The sequence below is a fragment of the Carassius gibelio genome, chromosome B18 (genome assembly GCF_023724105.1).
Source record: "Carassius gibelio isolate Cgi1373 ecotype wild population from Czech Republic chromosome B18, carGib1.2-hapl.c, whole genome shotgun sequence".
In the NCBI taxonomy this organism is placed as follows: Eukaryota; Metazoa; Chordata; class Actinopteri; order Cypriniformes; family Cyprinidae; genus Carassius; species Carassius gibelio.
In genome coordinates, this window is record NC_068413.1 from 20,379,258 (window position 1) to 20,403,470 (window position 24,213).

General features: G+C 37.4%; 2 protein-coding genes across 3 annotated transcripts; one reads left to right on the forward strand and one right to left on the reverse strand.

Annotated features, from left to right (window-relative positions):
* Positions 1–1,640: 1,640 nt before the first annotated feature.
* Positions 1,641–11,230, reverse strand: LOC127977770 (ADP-ribosylation factor GTPase-activating protein 2). Of its 2 annotated transcripts, XM_052582889.1 has the most exons (17): positions 11,064–11,230; positions 10,407–10,525; positions 10,175–10,247; positions 9,921–10,052; positions 9,148–9,228; positions 8,072–8,177; positions 7,930–7,986; positions 7,510–7,548; positions 5,322–5,374; positions 4,340–4,476; positions 4,032–4,163; positions 3,737–3,865; positions 3,510–3,659; positions 3,300–3,426; positions 3,100–3,190; positions 2,837–2,958; positions 1,641–2,748 (listed from the first exon to the last, which is right to left on the reverse strand). In XM_052582889.1, the coding sequence occupies exons 1-17, from the start codon at positions 11,133–11,135 to the stop codon at positions 2,728–2,730; spliced, it is 1,641 nt and encodes a 546-aa protein (XP_052438849.1). In that variant the 5' UTR covers positions 11,136–11,230; the 3' UTR covers positions 1,641–2,727. The 2 variants fall into 2 exon arrangements, with proteins under 2 accessions (XP_052438849.1, XP_052438850.1); XM_052582890.1 differs by lacking the exon at positions 7,510–7,548 and having other exon boundaries at positions 11,064–11,229.
* Positions 11,231–11,587: 357 nt separating this feature from the next.
* Positions 11,588–23,131, forward strand: LOC127977766 (signal recognition particle receptor subunit alpha). Its single transcript, XM_052582884.1, has 14 exons — positions 11,588–11,912; positions 12,982–13,065; positions 13,181–13,344; positions 14,023–14,192; positions 14,282–14,429; positions 15,480–15,630; positions 15,744–15,862; positions 15,974–16,092; positions 17,264–17,350; positions 17,431–17,603; positions 20,367–20,580; positions 20,660–20,823; positions 21,855–21,953; positions 22,033–23,131. The coding sequence occupies exons 1-14, from the start codon at positions 11,790–11,792 to the stop codon at positions 22,159–22,161; spliced, it is 1,944 nt and encodes a 647-aa protein (XP_052438844.1). The 5' UTR covers positions 11,588–11,789; the 3' UTR covers positions 22,162–23,131.
* The last annotated feature ends 1,082 nt before the right edge of the window (positions 23,132–24,213 follow it).

A 24,213-nucleotide genomic window follows, 5' to 3' on the forward strand; every position in this document is an offset into this window, starting at 1 on the left:
AATTAGTTGAAAGGGGTGTGTTCAAAAAAATAGCAGTGTCTACCTTTGACTGTACAAACTCAAAACTATTTTGTACAAACATTTTTTTTTTCTGGGATTTAGCAATCCTGTGAATCACTAAACTAATATTTAGTTGTATGACCACAGTTTTTTAAAACTGCTTGACATCTGTGTGGCATGGAGTCAACCAACTTGTGGCACCTCTCAGCTGTTATTCCACTCCATGATTCTTTAACAACATTCCACAATTCATTCACATTTCTTGGTTTTGCTTCAGAAACAGCATTTTTGATATCACCCCACAAGTTCTCAATTGGACTAAGGTCTGGAGATTGGGCTGGCCACTCCATAACATTAATTTTGTTGGTTTGGAACCAAGACTTTGCCCGTTTACTAGTGTGTTTTGGGTCATTGTCTTGTTGAAACAACCATTTCAAGGGCATGTCCTCTTCAGCATAGGGCAACATGACCTCTTCAAGTATTTTAACATATGCAAACTGATCCATGATCCCTGGTATGCGATAAATAGGCCCAACACCATAGTAGGAGAAACATGCCCATATCATGATGCTTGCACCTCCATGCTTCACTGTCTTCACTGTGTACTGTGGCTTGAATTCAGAGTTTGGGGGTCGTCTCACAAACTGCCTGTGGCCCTTGGACCCAAAAAGAACAATTTTACTCTCATCAGTCCACAAAATGTTCCTCCATTTCTCTTTAGGCCAGTTGATGTGTTCTTTGGCAAATTGTAACCTCTTCTGCACATGCCTTTTTTTTAACAGAGGGACTTTGCGGGGGATTCTTGAAAATAGATTAGCTTCACACAGACGTCTTCTAACTGTCACAGTACTTACAGGTAACTCCAGACTGTCTTCGATCATCCTGGAGGTGATCATTGGCTGAGCCTTTGCCATTCTGGTTATTCTTCTATCCATTTTGATGGTTGTCTTCCGTATTCTTCCACGTCTCTCTGGTTTTGCTCTCCATTTTAAGGCATTGGAGATCAATTTAGCTGAACAGCCTATCATTTTTTGCACCTCTTTATAGGTTTTCCCCTCTCTAATCAACTTTTTAATCAAAGTACGCTGTTCTTCTGAACAATGTCTTGAACGACCCATTTTCCTCAGCTTTCAAATGCATGTTCAACAAGTGTTGGCTTCATCCTTAAATAGGGGCCACCTGATTCACACCGGTTTCTTCACAAAATTGATGACCTCAGTGATTGAATGCCACACTGCTATTTTTTTGAACGCACCCCTTTCAACTAATTCAACTAATTGCCCAATTGCACAGCCTTAAGAGCGTGCATATCATGAATGCTGGGTCTCATTTGTTTTCTGAGAATCTACTGAACCTACTGGTAACTTGTTTGCCACGTAGCAATAAAAAAATATATGAAAAACCTTGATTATTCTGGTTAGTCACATTGTACTGCTATTATTTTGAACAATACTGTACTTTGTGTGCATTACTTATTCCATTGCCACTCATTTGTTCCACAATCCTTCTGTCATAAAATGTTTGTTGGATTTATTGAATGAAGGTCTTAAACAGCTGTTTGTGGGGATTTCAATCTTTATTCACACAAATCTCAATAGATTCTTCTCAACAGGCTACAATAAATAGCTTTTATTCCAGACGGCTGTTGGATTGTTCTTTATTTCCAAATTTAGCATTGGGATACAAACGGACAGGCAGACAAATACCATTCGCCAGCTCCCGGTCTGGCATTAACCCAATAGAAGAGTAAAGAAAGGCTGTAATGCATGTACTAGGAAACAGAACTGCACATGCACGTTACCAGAAAACAGACGACAGTGGGTGAACTTTAAATATAAAATAACTAAGCTGTCAGCTGTCATTTTATCATCTAAACTGAGGGCGTCTTGTTAAATAGCTGTTGATTAAATCATATCCCTGCAAACCTCCTCGAACCGCTTGGCTTCTTGAGCATTTTCTTTGTAAATACGAGTGAATGCTGGAAATCGGATCCAGCACCAGTGTCTTCGGCTTATGCTGGCATGCAAAAACAAACAGGGTTCAGTTTAAAATCATCGGTCAGCTCAAACATCCACAAAAAGCTTTAAGAACTCGTCCTTAACATGCCTGGACATATTGCACAATAGTACTGTTATTTCATCACGTAGTCACTCAAATTGTCATAATGTCAAATCATGATAATGCATCAAAATCTAATAGGTCGCATTTAGGAAAAGGGCTCAAAATATTCCAAATGTATAAATATACCATATGGGGTTCCCTTTCCTTGTTCACCGAATGAACCAAGGTCTTCAGATACCGTTAAAATACAAAAAGAAAGCCATGAGAACATAATAGCGCATATAAGTTTAGTTATACATTTAATTCTGGACAGAATACATTTCAAATCCATACCTATTTGAAATCAAAGACCGGTTCATTGCAGAGAAAACAGAATTGTTAGTTCAAACAGAAAGCACTGCGATTCTGAAAACAAACTTTACACTCTTCCCAGGGCTTCTGATGTTATCTGAAAATAAAACAAGAGTCCTCAAAAAAGAAATTAAAATACTGTCAGCAAGAGTGTCTACAGTGGTCTGGGGAGAGACTGAGAGCACCCAGGTCTAGGTCTTTCTCTCTCTCTCTCTCTCTCTCTCTCTCTCTCTCTCTCTCAAAGACAGACCAGAGCCAATCAGCAGTGAGGTGTGTCCTGTAATGCAGCTTCTGTTTCATTCAAATGCAGTCCTTTCAGTAAGATCCATAGCGATCCTGAACACACACACGATCAGATGGAGTTAATACAGCTTCTGTGGACGTATTACATGTAGATAGTCAAGACTGAAATGTGTGCGTTCACCTGAATGGTGTTCATAACTCCGTTAGCCAGCACTGCCATCTTCCCTGCAACAGTCTTCACACCTTGCTTGAACTGAGCGATGTCCGGACCGGAGGGAAGCACGTTTTCAAATCCTGATGAGCCTACAGCGTTCATGTCCATGAACAAAACAGAGCGCCACAGTCATGTTATATAATACGCCAATAAATCTAGGACTTTTTTTCCATTTTATGATCTAATTAGCATGATGTAAACAGTACTGAAGAAGTCTTTAAAGTGTTTACCAGAGGAACGGACACTGCCATCACCAAACAGGTCAGCAGAGCTGATGGAGGTGCTTCCAGACATGCCTTCTAGACGAGTCTTTGCTTCATACTAGTGGGGGGAAATAATATATTTAAATAAACAATACAAATGTATATTTAACCCCCCCAAAAAAAAAAGAAAAAAAGTGTCAAATCAAGCTCTGGTGGGCTCACTGTACCTCTGGGTTGCTCTCACGGCCGAAGAACATGTCTGATGAGATGGCTTTAGCATTGGCAAACTTCTGTTGTGCTTCGCTGGACTCTGTGACTGGCACAGACGCCTCATGCTTCCGTCGGCTGGGCAACCTGAGACACATGGTGTCATAGGGTCATAAAAACGGCCACAAATCAAATCACTGTCTACTGCATCAGGACGTTATTCAACAAACCGTTCTCCGATTGGCTGGATGCTTGAGATGGTGACCTCGCTGTCTTTAGGCTCCTCCTTCTCCAGAGCCCAGGAAGAGAACGAGGATCCTCCGTCATTGTCCCACCGTGAGCCAAAACTGTCTCCTGAAGTGAAGGGGTTGTCCTTATACCTGAGATCACAATGATTGATACAAATCACACACATGCTAACACGCACATTCACAAATGCTGTCTGAATCAGACATACTTGGGCGGTCCGGAGGCGAAGCCGGGCTCATCAAACATGTCCAGTTTAGAGCGAGAAGAGGATTTGACTCCGACCGGGGTCTCCTGCTCGATCACCTGCATCTCAGCCATCACAGAATGAGACACGGCACTGCAGACGATCAAAGTCACATCATATCAGCCTCATTAAACTGAGTGTACAATAAAATTAACAAACAGACACATCGCTGTGAGATGCAGACAGTGATGTCATGTTTGAGGGGAGTGATGTTATTAAGATGACAGTGGTTAAATCGAGGCTGTCGCCGTGTCTTTACCTCCTGTTGCCGAATCCCATTCCCAGCCTCTCCGCCTGTTCCTTCTTCTTGCCCTCGAGGCTCTTTAGTTTCTTCTCCTCCATCTTCCTGTCAATCTCCAGCTCTTTGTAGGCCAGTCGCATCGAGGCCACTCTGTGAGAAATGTGGAGGGAAAAAACTAAGCTAGAGGTCTGACTGCACTGTTCGTGGAGCAATCATCTTACTCGACCACACGCTTGACCATTCAGTAGGTTCTGATCAAAATCTTTTAAGAAAAAGCATTTCAGTTTTCCAGCATCTGCAAATGTCCAAGAGATCTGGAGACTCACATGGACTCTTCGGCTTGTTTCTTGGCCTCAGTGACCTGTTCCTCTCTCATTTTCTCTGCCACCTGGGCTTGTTTTTCCACCTCAGTGAAGCTTTTGCTGCTCACCTTCTGGGCACCAAGACCCTTTTTAGCGCCAAGCTAAAATCAATATGAAAAAAAAAAAAAAAAATAGTGTAATGACATTTATTTATGAACAAAGTAGCACCTGCAAATGAGTTTTTAGACTGAACTATAGAAGCAGTATGTTTATGTATATTTATACATAAAATTACCTAATGAAACTCTAAACATAAATACATACTATAATATACATACTAAACATATGCTAAAAATATTTTAAATACATACACACATGCATTTATACATTTAACCATTTATTATAATTGTTCTATTTATCAATCAGACACACGTGAACGTGTGTGTGACACAGATCAATAGAAAACAAAGTATACAAATACAATAAAATGAACATTTACACACACACACACAAATATAGTTAATACAATTTACAAATTACAGTACCATTTTTATTAATTAATTAAACAATAACAGTACCGTAATGTAAAAAAAATCAGTCTAATTCTCATGATTGAGAACTTGGGAATAATAGAGTTATGAAAGCATGATAAATCTAAGTGAAATATAATTTGATTATCAGATGAATTATGACCCAGTCACCCAGACGTGCTGTTGACAGCTTTTATGAAATTCAGTGAAAGTTTTAAGTGAAGAAACAACCCCATCAACAAAATGACAATCAATCACCAACAAAAGTCTATTAGCACACATTCGATGCATTTGTCTAACTACTATTATAAGATTTCACAATGCAGACATGTGTGAGTAAGGCAAAACCTCTGTTCTATCCTCTGTATCGCGCTGCAAGGCTGACGCCTACTGACAAAAACTGAACACTGCAAGATCAGGAAGCACAATTCCCTTAACAGGAAGTGACTGAGAGCACCGATTGCTCACATACATACCCCTTTCTTTGCAGCGGCTGGCTTCTTCTTTCCAATAATGGAGGGTTTCACTTCTGAAAACAGACAGCATAGTCAGAGAAAAGTAGACCGGAAACAATTTCTTCCTAGATTACTCCAGACAAGGATCATTAGTGCATGGCGATAGAAGCCACAGCCTACAGTGAGTGCACTGAGGAATATCATGCCTCAGAGGAAAGAGAAGAGGTCACATCTCACACAATCACTTCACTTAATCAGAGAAAGAGTGTGTTTAAAGTGTACACATGAACACTGGGAACATCCATGCAGCGTTATTATTGAATACTGAACCAGCGAGTTACATAATTCGGCAGAAAATTAGGCCATCTGGAAGCTTTGTGCTGAGACAAATGCTGAAATTGGTTTTAAGATTTACACCAACTGTATCCTGATAAACCATGAAAAGCCGCTCTAATCTCATCCCAGACACAAGTCAATCCAGACTGGAAAACACATCAGAAATACCATGCTATGAGATCTGGGTCCAGAATGGAAGTGCCTTGGAGCTCTTTATGAGATTAGAAAACTCTGTAACACTTTATTTTAGGGTCTCTTAACTAGTTGCTTATTAACATGCATATTACTAGAATATTAGCCATTTATTAGTAGAAATTAAGCACATATTAATGTCTTATTCTACATCCCTAATACTACCCAATACCTACATTTAACACGCTACTTTACAAACTATTAATAAGCAGCAAATTAGGACTGTATTGAGGGAAAAGTCATAGTTAATCATGATTAAGTGTTTCCTTATTCTAAAGTGTTACCGAAAACTCATTACATCACACTTTTTTTTTGTGAGCAACTTTATCCACCAACTATGGGAAAGTAAGTAAAAATATGCCAATTTTAAGTTGAAGGAATAGCTCTCTCACACACACACTGCTACAAACTTAGTCCAAACAGCTAATAAAAACATCAAAATCCACACAACTGTTTCTGCTTGTAAACTATGTTTAATCTCTCTATATTTTTCTCCTGATTTAGAAAAGATGACTTTTTTTTCCTGACAATTTACAATTTTTCTGTATCTGTTCAAATGAAGAGAAAAACTTGGGCCACAAAAAGTGCCCTACAATAAGAATTGGTAACTACTGCGTGAATAAGAATAATTATACAGTGCATAGGTTAGTTCTGCAATCCGTACAGATGCTAGGGAGGTCAGTAATAGCAGAAATGCTTGTAGACATTAAACCAATCAAATTCAAGCAATGTTTCAGGCTCAACAGAAGTGCAGCCCAAAGTACACTTCAGTTTTTGTGTTTTAAACTATAAGAATGGTATGAATATGTATAAAGTATAAGTTAAGTGTGCCCAGCTCACACATGTGAAACAACACTGGACCTGTTCCACATTTCTTGGATTCTTAGAAATGTGATAAAGTGCTGAATGAAAACGAATATAACTTTGGGGTTCCTATTTTCCCCAATAGCATTAGAAAAAAAATCCATGATAGCGTTTGTGACATTACTAAAGAGAGAAAAAAAACCTAAAAGATTGATTACGTCAGGCAGAACAGCGAAAGATGACAAATCTGCCGTCACTCCTTCAGCCAAGTGTTAAAACACCCACACAGCAGCAGCCACTACTCTTCTAACATTCATTCACAAGGTAAAAAAAAGTATAATGTAATAAATTTACATATTTTTTGATGATAAACTCTGGTTTAAGTGAGTACAAAGACATTTTTATCGCTAATAAGAAATGAGCAATAGATTTCCCACACACTGGACAAGGATGAAACTATCCAGTGTGCATGCTATCAAATGGAGTCTGAATGCATGCATTTGTGTCAAAACTGAATTATACAATGGGCTTTAAGCTCTATTAACAGCATATGTTTCGTAAAGTTGATCTGCACTGAATTTCTCAATTTTAAATTAAATCAAATCACAGTCAACAACTGTGCAATATATACACAGTCCCTGATGACACCCTGAATAGATCTGAGTGCATTATTATTTAAAGCAGTAGATTATTTTTAAAGTAACACCAAGCTTATAAATTATGAGCAGCTTTGCAGGAATATTATGATAAAGAGGAAGGGGTGGAGCCAAAGCGGCGCACACACTCAAATGTAGTGTCAGTCAAGCGCAGAACCATGCTGCTTCATTCGGATCATCAGCCAATAGGCATCCTGCCATTTAAAAACCATTCAAATCACCTTCAGGAGACTCTCCAGACGTCAATCGCATCGAGTCATCTACATTAACAGAACAGACAGCAGGCTTTCGATTCATTTGCAAAGAATGTTGCAGAACTACATTTACTGGCTTGTTATTGCACACAAAAAATATTCGAATGAGACTTAAGTATGCAGTTATGCGTTTTTGTCATATTTATAAAGTGTTTTTTAAACCATGTAATTTTATTTCCTGTTGTCCATAAAAAAGGTTGGTATATGGGATACTTCATTAGTCTTCCAAACAGGTCCTGGAGCTTGACTTACTTAAGTGATTCATCAATGTTTTGTAATAATATGGGGAAATGGGTTGATGAAAGGAGAAACAGAAGCATGGGGAAGTTGGGATGATAAAATCCATTCTGCCTGAGCGCTCAAACACACAATCTGGTAAACACTCACCTATTGTGGCTTTAGGACTTGTGCTCAGTCCTTCAATGCTCGGACCCTCTTCAGACTCTGCATCACACGGACCAGAAATAATTAAATGTAAAGTTGTGACAATGAAATGCATGCATTATGATGTGTAATGCGGTCCACTCACGAGTAATGGTCTCTGAACTCTTAGGATTGCTCTGCTCCAGTTGAGGGGTTATGGCTCCGTTCTCATCTGTTAGGGACGGGGACGCCATGTTCCAGCTGTTGGCAGGCTGCAGGTAACAAAACGATTATCAAATTTCACACATCCAGTCATAATTATAACACCATATCTGCATGAGCACAATATTAATGAGATAGTAGGTTACACTTCATTTCAAGGTCCTATTCTTACTATTAACTCGATAATCCTCAATAAACTACTAATTTGCTGCTTATTAATAGTTAGTATAGTACCGTATTTTTCTGACTGTAAGTCGCACCTGAGAATAAGTCGCATCAGTCCAAAAATACATCAAATCAAAAAACATATATAAGTCGCACTGGACTATAAGTCACATTTATTTAGAACCAAGCACCAAGAGAAAGCATTACCGTCTACAGCCGCAAGAGGGCGCAGGAGAACTGAGCAGCATAGAGCGCCCTCTCGCGGCTGTAGACGGTAATGTTTTCTCTTGGTTCATTTTTCTCAGTTCATGTCAAATTAATTTTGATAAATAAGTCGCACCTGACTATAAGTCGCAGGACCAGCCAAACTATGAAAAAAAAGTGCGACTTATAGTCCGGAAAATACGGTAGTTGTTAAGTTTAGGTATTGGGTAAGATTACGGATGTAAAATATGGTCATGCAGAATATGTGTTTTATAAGCACTAATATATGTTATTAATAGACATACTAATAAAAACTAATTAATAGTGAGAACTTGTGCCTATACTAAAGTGTTAACAGATCATTAACGTCATAAAAATCTCACTTGATTACTGATTTTATATTTTAGAACTTAGGAGAACCAGAGAAAAAAATGCATTAACAGCATTACTACTACTTTCCAAAATTGGGGGGAAAACATACTGAGAGACTGATTACATTGGTCAGAAGAGATAAAGATGTAATCTGATGCAAAGTCTGTGTAAAGGGGTTCAATACATAATTCCCTGATATTTCTAGGTTTCTCTGACTGTGAAAAAAATAAAAAAATAAGACATAAAAGCTCATTTACAATTTAAAACACTGTGTCCTACCTGTGTGTGCTCGTCAAAGAAGTCGTTCTCTCTCTTCTCTACAGGTGATGGCTGAGCACAGCCTGAGTGGTCAATCCACAGCTGAATGACAAAAATCAAATAAATGCCCTGAATGCAGATCTCCACATATGCACTGGTTGTCTGTTGTGCTTTCATAACTAGTAAGACTGGGAAGATAAAGCTAATGACTTCTGTGTAACGTGGAGTTTGTTCAGTGACTCAAGTTCAAAGTTTATTCAATATCACAAACACCACAGCTGCATACAGCAAGAGATGACATCCAAATATCTCACTGAGATACATTACATAACTAAAAACCAACATAATAAAATACATGAAAAATAAATTTTAGTTATAATAACATGTCAATCACATATACAATAATCTATAGTGTCTGTTGTCAGCAGTTCAATCAAACTCATCCACAAAAACACTATTCAACGTCAAAACACAAATGACCCAGACTAAATACAAGTTCATTTGCAACAAGAATAAACATGGTTTGTGATAACCACAGATTTGTAGTTCTTTAAATAACTGGGGTTCAGACACTAAACGGGTTTCTTATGAACACAGGCCTGTTGTAATAAAGTTACGCATCATGTCCAATGTAAAATCATAATGCAAAACCATTGTGAAAAACTCTGCTTTTAGTGCATGTTAATAGCATCACATTAAATATCTTTTAATAACCAATGCTGACAACAAATCCACAGGACATAGTTCATCTATGCAGTGAGAATGCTGGAACAGCATGAGACTGGAATACTCACATCAGTGCCATACTTGGAGAGTGCAGCGTTGGCAAGCTGTCGAATCTTCTCTCTGTACATCTGAGCCGCACGACTGTTATACTTCGCATTGGTGTCATTGGTGGTACAGCCATGCTGGCGGAAAAACCCCATCTGTGCACAAAGAAAACATGGGAGTGATGCAACACGCACAGTTTCTACAGTATAGGTTAATCTTTAAAGGCACAACTGATGCAACTGCATGGATATTTTAGGGTAGGAAAAGAAGAACTAACCGCGTTTGCATTTCCTCCAACCTGCATACATCTCAGCTGAAACCAGCTCCAGTTGGAATCCAGCTCTGTGGATCTGAAAAGACAACATTCTACACTTTAACTCACCCTCGAACTCTTGCCTAACGAATGAATGCGACACTCTATATCACCACGGATGAATAAAAACACTGACAGACATTCACATGACAGCATCATTTAATAAGAGAGAAAAACAACAGAGATCCAGACTGACCTGATAAAGCTTAAGTGCACTCCCAATGAGCGATGTATCCCAGAACAGTCAATGCACAGAAACACGCCATACGAAATACTGGCCCAACTCGGGTTCTTAGCAGCACAGTCAAAGCAGGCCTGAAAAACAAACATACCATTTCATTACGTATCCTACTCATTATATATAAACAGTTTCAAAACACCTCCAACTCATTTGAATGTACATTAATTCGAGATTTCATGTCCTAATATACATATTTAACGAGTATTCATGAGTTCGCTCCATCTGTGGGACACTCCACCTAGAACTCCGTGGGTTTTGAGGTACATTATTACAGGATGAGTCATTTTCCGTCGCCACTGCGTCATTCCCGTCTGACACACAGAGCCGGTAAACCCGCGATCAAGTAATTGCTTTCAAAACAGCTACTTTAGTCCGATTAGTTTATTAATATTAAGTCACTAGTGTTTGACAGCTGGAAACAGGTGTGTTTCGGATGTGATGTTGACAGTAAACATGGTGTGTTTGACGGGACCCAGGCCCCATCAGCACCGGCTTAGCGACACACAAATGACACGTAATCCCACAAGAAACAAACACACGGATGTCTCACAACAGGCTAAAACGATACTATAAACATTAACAGATACATTTCAACAAGACCTGGTGCGTTACCTTGTTTGTGGGTATAGAGCGCAAACGTTTAAAAATGGTGAGGATTTCTGTCTTGTTCGGTTCCGACGCCATCTTGCCAACTGAGCAGCGCGAACACAGAAACCAGAGAGGATAAACAGACCGACCGGAAGTGACGTTTGTGGAAAACACAGGTCGCGCGACGAGACTCAAATAAACTACCGAATAAACGAATAATGTGAACATACATATACTATCCGTCTTGACAAAATGAGTTTAATTTAGGTCCTATTGTACCATGCACATAAACGAAAAAACATATATAAACCTATAAAATACAAATCTTAAAATCAAGTTACTTTTCAGACGTTCAGCTGGAGTTTTTTTTCTTCTTCAGCGCAATAAATCTGCTTTTTATATTATATAATATTTTTTATATTATAATATTGATTAAAAACGTAATTAAAGTAGTCATTATAAAAGCCTAAACCAATGTTAATGAATTCAAATGTAACATTTAAAATATCAAATTAATATTACACGTCAGTCGCTCTGCACGGGAAGTTGCGTCACATCCTCGTTGTGCCACTGACGTGTCTGCTCGTGAGTAGTCTTGATTGCGACGGCAGGCAGCGCTGCGCACATTAGCTCGAGCGCAGGCCAACTTTGGAGCACTTATTTATTTTTCTACACGTTTTCGTTTTTTTTTTTGTTGAACGGTGTTTGTTCTGTTCCTCGTAGTATTGGGTTCAGTAGTGACTGGCAGAGATGCTGGACTTCTTCGCCATCTTTAGTAAAGGGGGGATCGTGTTGTGGTGTTTCCAGGGGGCCGGAGTTACCGAGTCGTTCACCGGACCCGTTAACGCTCTCCTCCGCTCCGTCATCCTGCAGGTGAAGCCCCAGACCCTCACGGTGCTGCTGTTGTGTCCTGTGTAACTACAGAGATGGGATTTGAGGGGTCATGTAGGTTACTGTAGATACTGTATGTAGGGTCACGTAAAATATCGCGAATAATGACTGACAGATGCTTTTGAGTTTCGTATCGTGTGTGTTGGACAGTCATGTGTGTTGTGTAATGTTGCGTGTACTAACCTGGACAAACAGATAGAGAGCTTTTCATATTACTTTAATTATTTTCTAAGTATTCCTTGTTAAATTGTATATTCATAAATGTAAATATGTGTAAAAAATGTCAAATTATTTAAATCTTTCAAAAAAATATTGCATTTTAGATTCTGTGTTTTTTTTTTCAGTTAACTTCAGAATTTTACCCTCTTAAAACATTTATAAAATGTTTATTGTCTTTTTGTTTTTAAATGTTCTTTTTAAACATAGCTTGTCATATTATAATCAATTAGGCCAATTTTTAAACCATTTTCTTAATTAGAAAATATTGTTATATCAGAATTATATTTCTATTAAGAAAATAGTTATATCAGAATTATATTTCTATCTTATTACTAACAGTTTTGAGAATACATTTCCTAATTTGGAGAAATAAACTTGCAATTACAAGTAACGTTGGAAGTGTGAATTAAAGTCGTAGTTACCTTTTTTGATTTATTCTGTGGCAAGAAAAAAGTCTGAATTGCAAGATGTAAAGTCTGAATTTGCAGTTTATATCTCACAGTTCTGCCCTTTTTGTTTTCAGAATTGAGATTTATAAATAAACAGACTTCCATAGTAAACCGCAGTAGCTGCTAACTCAAAGAAAGTAGAATAGCAAAGCAAAAGCAAAAGTTAATGAATATTACATTGATCAACTGTTATCACATGAAGTGTAAATATTGTAATCCAACTCTTCAAAAAAGACAATTTTGGTCTGTGTTCCACCTTTTTAGCTAAATACAACAGTTAATTAGACTGAAGTTCCTTTCAGATTTAGATTCCAACATGTATGTTACTGTTAATACAAATGTTAAGTTGAATGTTTTTTTTTTTTTTTTGTCTTTTTGTGCAGGAGAGGAGTGGGAATAACTCCTTCACCCACAATTCCCTCAGTCTTAAATACAAGCTGGACAATGAGTTTGAGCTTGTGTTTGTGGTGAGTGTGATTTTTTTTTTTTTTTTTTTTTTTTTTTTTAATGCAAATGATGTGATGTGATTCATCAGATCAGTCAGTGGTCCGTATGTCTGATTGTGTGCTGCTTCTGTCTCAGGTGGGTTTTCAAAAGATCCTGACGCTGACGTATGTGGACAAGTTCATAGATGATGTCCAGCTTCACTTTAGAGATCGATACAAGAATGAGCTGGAGCAGAGAGGTGCCCTAAAGTTTCTGCTCAATAATTTTGAGTTCGGCGATGACTTCCATACACTTATTCGGTGAGCTGAACCCCTTTTCTGTGTCTATATATATATATAAACGTGTGTCAAAAAAGCATATTTTTGTCTGAAAAAGTAATTTTATACACTAAAGCTAAACCTTTAGATCAACTTTTTTTAAATAATATATAGACATACTATTGTTGAAAAGTTTTGGGGTCAGTAAGAAGAAGAAATTAATATTTCCATTAATCAAGGATACAATAAACCAACCAGAAGTTACAGTAAAGACATTTATAATGTTGCTGTGTATTTGATCGGTCCTAAAATTAAATTTAATTAAAAAAAAAAAGAAAAAAAAAAAGTGCAGCCTTGGTAGGCATAAGAGTCGTATTTCAGAACCACAAAAAAATAATACAGACCTGAATTTAATTTAATTTCTTTTATTTTTTTCAAACTTTTCCAACAGGTATATTATCATGGAAACATTTTTGTGTTTTCAAGAGAAATCAATCTAAGCAATATTTTAATAATTAAATAAAAGTTTAGGATTACTATTTTTGACTCAATTTAATTGTTGCTATATGAGGAGTATGTGACAGCAACTGAAGTAAACTGCCAGTAAAAAACAGTAAAATATTATTTTCAGCACTTAAGCTCAAAGCATCATATATATATATATATATATATATATATATATATATATATAAATAAATTATATGATGTGTGTGTTTTCAGGGAGGCGGAGGTCAGCAGTAAAGCCAAGGCCCCCGTCTCCATGAGGAATTTTAACGAGTCTGAGAAATCCAAGAAAACTGTGAAGTCTATGATTGAGACAAAAGATGGGGACAAAACCAAGGAGCAAGGAGGCAAGAAAAGTAAAAATGCCAAAAAGGAAGGAGAGAAATGTAAGACACAATCAATGAAGCAAATCACTGAAGTTGTAGGTTCGTTAATGTAACTGTTCTTTCTTTTCTTCTCTTTCACTCATTGTCAGCTGAATCAGGAGGGGATCAGGCTAAAGCTGCCTCAAAGAAAGCTGTGGAGAATGGAAACGAGAGCCTGACCCAAGAGGAGATTATCGAGAGGAACCGTGCCAAGTTCATCAGCAAGCAGTTGGGTGGCGGAAAAGCAGAGAAGCCCAGGTAGGACGCTTTATGAATTGTGAGAAAAAGCTTTGTTCAGCTATTACATAATAATAATTTAGCCTTTGTAAAGCAGGATTGTTATCATTAATTAAGGGGCCGTTTCCATGACCCTATTCAACAACAAACAGAAACTTTTTATGCATTTTGGCTGTTCATTTACACAACAGTGTAGAGCTGCAAGATTCTGGATACTTTGAGAATCACTTTTTTTTTTTTTGTCTCCAATTGAGATCACAATTCTCCCACAATTCTGAACTTAACAATAATGTAAATGAAATATTACTGTGTAGTTGAGACATGGTAAATGTCTGCTCTCTGTGTCAGTGGAAGCGCGAACAAGGAATTCAATGTTCTGGAATTTGGAATCATTTCACATTTTAAAATGGGATTGCATGGGTGTTTAAATTGTGTTCACAGTCTTGTAATGATTAACAGTGCAGCTCTGCAACAACGTCATTTTGGAGCCTGAAAACACAATCTTTGTTTTTGAAAACAATATAATGTGTAAACTACAAAACACAAATTTGTGAAAATGGTGACCTTATGCACATGCGTATTATGTGTTCAGTCTATAGGTATACAGTCACTTAGTATTTTATTAAAAAATTTTTACAAAGTGACATCGCCAACTTCTTGCCTGGCGTGAAAAAATATAGCATTTTTAGTTGTTTTCCTCGATCTGTGAGAAAGGGGTCCTTTTGATAACATTGTCTGAATGCAAAACTTTTCAAAAATGCAAAGGAAAAAAAATTCTGTTTTAGTAAAGTCTTCGTCATGTAAATTTACCCTTAAATAATTAAAAATATATATTACTTGAAATAAATATTTCTCATTTCCATTTGTTAAAATTCTAAAATGACTAAAACGAATAAAGAAATACATTTTAAATGCCATATAGACATAAAAATCTAACTTGTAAGTTCAGCTAAAATTTTAAGTGAACTATAAAAATTCTAAATCTGAACAAGGAATACAGTAGTATGTTAATGATGCTAAAATAACACTTGTTTGAAGTCAAGCCTTTTTTTATTCTGTTGTATTGAACAGTAAGTCCCCTAAACCCCAGAAGCCAAAGGGGAAGGCGAACCGGGTGTGGGATATGGCCGGGAAGAGCATCGGAGAGCTGGACTACAGTGGAACCAACGGCAACAACTCCAGTGATGCCCAGAACCAAGACCTTGATGCCACAGCTGAACCGGTGAGCAGTCCACTATCATTATAACTTCAGTATTGAATGCTTTTAATATGCAGGGTTGTTGAAAGCTTTTAGATTAAAAAAAATGACAAAAATTATAAACTCTGTTCCTCCAGCTTATCCAGGTGGATTCGATGAAAGGGGACCTGCGAGGTGTGGATTATGAGTCCTCAGATGATGAGGATGAAGTAGTGCAAGAAGAGGAGAGAGTTGTGGTGGCAAACACTAAGAAAGGGTTAGAAACGCACTACTATTTTTGTTCTTTCAACAAGCCTCAAAATGTCTGCATCTGAACTTGCTGCATCTAGAATTGATTTTGACTATTTTCTGTGTGGTTTCTCTGCAGAGCCAAAAAGGGTGGTTTCGGGGGAATGTTTGGGATGCTGAAAGGCCTGGTGGGATCGAAGAATCTGACTCAGGAAGACATGGAGCCAGTTCTGGACAAGATGAGAGATCACCTCATCGGTATGACATCGCTCCTGCCCCATGGCACCTCTTTCAAAACACTCTGTGGTTGCATGTTTTTTTAATTATTACAGAGTTTAGTCATGGAAAACCTGTTATATTGTGTGTTCTAGCTCAGGAAAAATATATGGAAATTAAATTCTACTTTTATATAGTGTGTATATGTATTGAGTGGAATATAAGGTTTTTAAATGAATCTTTGCAAATCGCCTTTCCTAACAATGTGCTAATTAGCAAGTTTCACGATGAATGTGGCTAAAGTAAACAGTCCCTCAGAGAACAGCTAGAGGGGAGGGGTCAGCAGAGCTCATTAACATTTAAAGGAAAATGATGTTTTTCACAGGGTAAAAAGGGTGTATTTTTTTCTAGTGGTGGGGCGTTAACGTGCTGCGTTAACGGGAGACTCTTATCGGGCGATTAAAAAAAATATCAACCCTCAAAGTTGGGTTGAACTAATTTAATTTCTCATTAATTTATATTGAACAATAATTAAACTGACTTGGAACTACCAGGGCATTAAACAGTTTTACTGCATACCTGCCAGCCAATCAGAATCCAGTATTGAGACAGACCATGGAATAATAATGAATAATACATGTAACAGAAATGTAAGAGAAAGGTGATTTAAAATCGATTCAAATTGATTCAGTACAGTATCAGTACAGTATGATAGGTAGGAAAAAAATAACTAAACCCGATTAAATCAAAAATTATGTAAGTACATCCAACAGTACAGTACTATAGATATAAAAAAGTACAAATTATATTTAAAAAAAGGAAGATTTAAATAAAATTTATATACATAAAAAAATAATATTTTCCAAATAATATTAAAATGTATAGCTGCCTTTTTAAATGTTAAAATGGGGTCTCTCTCTCTCTCTCTCTCATGTGGATGATCATATTTAGAGATTAAAACCCCTCGGATTGTTACTGAGCTATTTTTTGATTCATGAGTCAGTTTTTTGATTCATGAGTCAATTGTTCTTTTCAGTCTGTTCTTATCAATGGATTTATTTAAAGGTTCAGTCTTAATGAATTGGGCTTGATCAAAATTATGCTCAAAGGTTCCAGTAATCTCAAACCGCTAGACACCAGCTTATATACTGTGTGTACAGCTTATGTTATAACTTGATCAGACTAATTGCGGTTTCTTTTCTTGTTTCTCTAGCCAAGAATGTAGCAGCTGAAATCGCCTCCCAGCTCTGTGTCTCTGTGGCCAAGAAACTGGAAGGCAAAGTCATGGGCACTTTCACCAGTGAGTGAACAGAGCTTTCTTCTGTCTTGATTTCTGGCCTCCCTGGATTATTTTGCTGATGTAAATCTTCTTCTCTCCAGCTGTGGCCTCTACAGTAAAGCAGGCTCTGCAGGACTCTCTGGTGCAGATCCTGCAGCCCAAGCGCCGCGTGGACATCTTGAGGGACGTGCTAGAGGCTCGTTCTCAGCGCAAACCCTTCGTCATCACCTTCTGTGGGGTGAACGGCGTCGGCAAGTCCACCAACCTCGCCAAGGTAAATAAAAACCGGTCCTTAAAATTATTTAAATTACCTTTACCTAAAAATTTAGGGTGTGAAATAATTGGCTTTCATTAAGAAAAGATTGAATTAAAAAAATAATTTTATGCAGTTTTATGTAACATACAGTAACGGTAAATATTTTAAAATAATTCTTTTCTGTCTCATTCTCAACAAGGCTGCATTAATTGAATCAAAAATACTGTAAAAACTGTAATATTGTGAAATTAAAATATCAAAAATGTTTTCTATTTTAATACGTTTCAAAATGTAATTTATTCCTGTGAGGCAAAGCTGCATTTTCAGCATAATTTATCTGGTCTTCAGTGTCACAAGATCCTTTAGAAATCAATGTAATATGATTTGGAGCTCATTTATTATCAATTGTTCATAATGGTTCTCATTATTATTAGGGGTGTGACGGTTAGTATATAACCGTGAGACCGACGGTTATAGTTGAACACCGTCATTAGAACTCTATAACCGCCAAAACCGTGTCATTAAAATATTTTTTACAAACATTTTTTATCCAAAAAATTTTTTAGATAAGATCATAAGATGCGCAATATATCGGGAGACATGGTTTTTACCACTTAATGAAGTTTTGTAAATCGTCAGACATGATATTTACCACTTCATAAAATTTTGCTTTGTAGAAAACCTTTCTTAAAAACGAATTTCGTTTTGTACAAATTTTATCTTAATTAAAGTAAAGCAGACAATGATAACCGTGACATGGAAGCACCAGCGCGCCGCTTGCACTGCACTGTGAACTAGAGCACATCTCATCGTAAATGAAACTCAGCGTAGGCCTATGCCTCATACTTTAGCATTAAATATCTTTGCTGCATCCTTTCTAGAACAGACAATGGCTTTTTTTTGCGGCTCGCATCAGCAAAGCATTGCATCGCCATAGACCGCAAAACAGGCAGCGGATGGCGGGCGGGTGCGGCTTTGAAATTTGCTCTATGATTTCCATGAAGCAAAAAACGAGGACGGAATCTCGAAATCCAGTCATGAAAATGAAACTTGCATTTTAATATGGACAGTCATGGAATTTGCCAAAGTTAGCATAAAATAATCAAATCAAATCTCCACATGGACCAGTATCTGTAAATGTTAAGCCGCAAAAGTTGTTTAAAATATAAATCCGTGTTCTGCGCGTCTCTGTGTGAATTAATGAATGGCAGAGACGTGCAGGTTTGTTTACTACATAGACTGAAGCGCATGACGCTTGCATTAATTTCAGCATCTGAGCTTCAGAGTTCTCTCTCCTTCAAGCGATCTGAACTTTTCAGCTCATCTCAATGGACACACAGCGCACCTGTATTTGACACTCTGTAAACTCGCTCACCGTCACTTTACTGATAGCGCTGTTTCTCACACATGCAAAGAGAGAGAGAGCGAGAGTCTTACCACGCTTAAACAACACGCTATATGTAAACTATTCTTTGTTGTCTTCTCCTGTCAAAATAATGGATTAAATTTAGAAATATTCATATTCATTTTCGAACAAGCAGAAGACATACCAGTTTCTCCAGTAGTGGGCGGAGCTAATGGGCAAATGGCAATGGCTTTTTTTTTGCGGCTCGCATCAGCAAAGCATTGCATCGCCATAGACCCCAAAACAATCAGCGGATGGCGGGCGGGTGCCCCTTTACTGATCAGACAACCCCCCCCCCCCGCCGGTTATGTTATGAACCGTCACATTTGACTCACGTCATAACCGTCATCACCAATTCTGAAACCGGCACACCCCTAATTATTATTATTATTAATGTTAAATACGTTTTTGCTGCTTAAAATATTTATGGAAACTATTAAATTTGTTAAGGATTCTTGGACAAATAGAAAGCTCAAAAGAATTTTATTTTTTATTTCAAATAGACATTTTCAAGCAGTCACTTTTAATTAATGCATCTTTTCTAAATTAAAAGTATTTGACTCTTTAAAAAATATTTTTTTTTTTAAATATATTTAAAAATATCTAGCAACACTAGCAACACTGTTTTCAACATTGATAATAAGAAATGTTTCTTGAACAGCAAATCAGTATATCAAATATTACAGGGTTTCTGCAGGTCTTTAAAAAGCCTTCAATTTAGTTGTGGTCATAAATTTGGGGATGATGAAACATCAAAAGGCTATGATTTAATTTGAATAAACATGAGCTTTTTTTACAGCCTTTACTGGGGAAACCGCTAGTTTTCTGCCTTTCTGAAAGCGCCACCTGCTGGCAGAGAATGAATTTGCATTTTCAATAAGCCACTCTGGCTTTTGTTTAGACCAATGTGAAAATCAACCCATGTTTTTACACTTCAAACACGCTTGTTGTAAATGTAAATGTTGTAAATGTGAACTGGTGGATTAACAATAAGATAATGCATTATTAAAATCTAAATAATTAAGAGAGTAAAAATATATTTATTTCATATAATAATTGACTGATAATAATCATATAAATTAATACAATCCAGAATTTTGACACCAATCCAAAAATGAAATCTGAAATGTTAAGTTTATCATTTTACATAAATATTTGTTTTTGTGAAAACCTGTATCTGAAACTGCAAATCAGGCTTTTTTACAGTCATTTTACACTTTAATATGTTTCTGTAGACATTGGCCCACCCTGCTCATATGTTATTAATTTTATTTGTGCAGGTCTTAAAATGTGAGCTTAAAAATCCTGCAGATACCCTGATAATTTATAGAAGTCGTGTGACATGTATTTATATTTTTATTTTATTTTTTGTGCAGATCTCCTATTGGCTGATCGAGAATGGCTTCACGGTGCTCATCGCGGCCTGTGACACGTTCCGCGCGGGAGCTGTGGAGCAGCTGAGGACTCATCAGCGGCGTCTGAACTCTCTGCACCCGCCTGAGAAGCACGGGGGGCAGCCCGCCGTACAGCTCTTCGAGAAGGGCTATGGCAAGGATGCTGCTGGGATCGCCATGGAGGCTATTGCCTTCGGTAAAAACTGTGTGATTTTAGAAGAAATGAAACTTTAGAAAGATTCAGTTGTTACACACTGTTCTCTCTCTCTCTGCAGCTCGTAACCAGTGCTTTGACGTGGTGCTGATCGATACCGCCGGCCGTATGCAGGATAACGCTCCTCTGATGACGGCTCTGGCGAAGCTGATCGCGGTCAACACCCCGGACCTGGTGCTGTTTGTGGGAGAAGCACTGGTGGGAAATGAGGCTGTGGATCAGCTGGTGGGTGTAATGCTGCAATGTGGCCTGTAGAAGGCGCTGCTTCGTAATGTGTCACATGAAGTAGCCATCTTTGACCAGCAAGTGTTTCTGGACAGTAAAAAGTGCTTTTGCACAAAGAGAGCACTTGATGTTTCATTGAGCCAATTATGAAGTAAAATAGTGACAAATAATGGCCCTCTGGTGCAGAGCTTTTCAGTAAACTTGATGCCTTTTCACCATTTATCAACCCCAGTCTGCTTCCACTTATATTAAATTAAAAAGTGTGTCAAAGATATTGTTCAGAAATGTAAACTTGTGTCATTCAAGGAAGATTGAAAGCCTTACAAGTTTAAAGAGTAACTAATGATTGAGTTTCAGAAAGGGTTTCTTTTTTAAATAAAAATGGATACCTTTATTTCAACAAGGATGCATTAAGTTGATTAAAATTACGGTAAATAAATGTATAATCTCAAATGAGACTTATATTTAAAATCAATGCTGTTCTTCTGAAATTGATAGGCAAAGAATCCTAAAAAATTTATCATGGTTTGCACAAATATTAAGCAGTAAAAACTGTTTTCGACATCAATAATATTAAGAAATGTTTAATGAGCATCAAATCAGCATAATAGAATGATTTCTGAAGAATCATGTGACACCGAAGACTGAAGCAGTGATATTTTAGTGTGATTGAGGTAGTTTTTAATTATTCTTATATTTAGTTTTTAGTTTAAGTTTTATATTTTCATTTGTTATTTTAGTACATCAAGTTAAACTAAATGAAACTGTAACAGTATTTCACAATATTAATGTTTTAATTGCATTTGCTTAAATGCTACCTTGGTCAGCAAGCATCAAAAACAAAATAAATTATACTTTGGGGGGGTAAAGGTACAACATAGCAACATCTATATATATAATAACTGTTAGAGACTAAAATCAAACATACCCAAGGAAAAGTTAACCTGGGATAAATCGTAAACACTATCACTTGTTCGGTTTCTATTGCATGTGGGTCATTATGTAGTGAACGTTTTATTGCTTTGTTATAGGTTAAATTTAATCAAGCACTGGCTGATCATTCCAAGACTGACAAGCCCAGGCTCATCGACGGCATCGTTCTCACCAAGTTTGACACCATTGATGATAAGGTATGACCAGAAGCTTTTTCATGGCACGTTTCTGTGAAATGGATCTCGGTTAAGAATAACTCTAGACTCTTTCCTGTAGGTGGGCGCTGCTATCTCCATGACCTACATCACCGGTCAGCCCATCGTGTTTGTGGGCACCGGGCAGACGTACAGCGACCTGCGCAGCCTCAACGCCAGGGCTGTGGTCAGCGCGCTCATGAAGGCCTGAGATGAAGACTTCTCCAGCGACTTCCACGGTTCTGCTACAGCTAGACATGAGACCCTGTGACCCTCTCGGCTTCCTGTGAATGCATACATTGCCTACGTGTTGAAATGATAGGTGTTATTTTGCTTTCTTACAGGTTTAACTGAAATTCAGTTCATATTTAGGATCCTTGTGTTTTGTTCCAGGAAAAAAAAAGTGTTTATGTTTAATGAGTGGAAGGAATATCATTTGACTTGATCTCACCTCAGCAACCATTTTTGATTGACATGCAACACAGCCAATCAGAAAGCAGTGCTTCTGTTTTCATTTAAATAATGAGATAATGGAAAAGCATTTTGCACTTTTCTGCATCTGTTCTCGACGGTCAAGTGTTCTGGTACTTTCTGCCAACCAAAAAAGATGGACTGAGGTGTTATTCCAATGTTAGAAGAAAGCTAATATATTCTAAATGTATTTTGTCTAGTTTTTATTTGATTAATGTAGGTACATTCAGATGATGCCCACAACCCAAACTGTCTCATAAATCACTACCATAGTGCCTCAGCTCATTACTTCAGCTGTTGATCCCAAAACTGTTCTGTACAAACGCTGCCTTTTCTCATTCTTCCTTTTATACTCAGGCTTTTCATGTCTCTGGATATGAAAGGTGTTAAAAGGTATTGTAAGGTTTGGTGCTTGAGGTTTGAAGGCGCCTCAGCAGAAAGTTAGAAAATGCTGTGTATACCAAACTATCTGACGCCCTACAAAGTTTTACGTATTTGTTTTAATTCATCGGTAACTGTACTGCCATTTTTCTTTTCTTTCACATCCCTTCATCATTTTATTTTAGAACAAAGTCCGGTCTTAATTCTCATTCACCTCATGTTAATTTGCGCTGGCACAATGGCAAGACTGGAGAGCTTCATAGAGAAGATTGGTTGTACTTTAAGAATGTGTAATATTTCTTAAATAAAGCTGCTATAATAGCTTGTAATGACGTGTCATTTTTCGGTACTAGTAGTATGTAATTTTTTGTTTCATGTACTGCTATTTTCACCGATGCTGAATTCAATGGAACCCTGTTTTTATGCCACAGCAAAAAAACAAAAACAAAAAAAACAATCTTTATATCTCAATTAAGACTTAGTTTCTTAATTAGATTCACAATTGCAAGATATAAACTCAAGAATTTTTCCTCACAAAGTTCTTTTTTTTATCTCACTTCCTGCCATGGGATAAAAAAATAAGTTAATAATGTATTATAAATTACACATTTTAACTTTTTTTGCAGTTGCTCTCAATTCAGTTTCTTCTCAAAATATAAAGATTCTATTTATATCCTACATATTCTCCATTGCAGGGACAAAAAAACAAAAGTAGTGAGATATAAATTCAGAATTGTGATTTAAAAGGTCAGAAGGTAATTCCGTGGTGACGCATACTTCCATAGAATTAACACTGTATCATTTCTACAGAAATGTACAAATAGGCGTGTCTGTGGTATTCCAGAAACGAACTTACCTTATTACTGGTGTGGTCTGAGTCTCTGAAATTATGACTTTTATAGGCTGGTTCTTATGAATCGGTCAAAAAGAATCACAAACCTGTGAGTTATCGGTTTAAATCGGTGGAGTCACCACATTCAAAATTACTGAGCTACAGTAACAGCTGACTCACTGACTGAATGTTTATGACGATGTTCAGTCAAACATTTTTACATATAGGTTCTGGTGTATTTGGCGACGATAACCTACGAGAGCGCCGACGCGTGGAGCGTCCCGAGTTCGAGTCCCAGCTCGCGGACCTTTACCGATCTCTTTACCAAATCGCTTCTTGTCTACATGCTGTACTTTCTTTAAGGAGATGATTCTTAGTTCACCCAAAAATAAACAATTTGTCATTACTTGTCCTCGTGTCCTTCCAAACCCATTCATCTTTAGAACCCTGACGCACCATACACGTGTTTACGCTCAGGAGAAAGCGCGCGCATGTGTTATGCTACTCTCCAAAATAGCGGAAAATTTGACTCTGAGAGAAGATTTGTTGAATAAATGAGACACAAAAAGTACTGTTGAG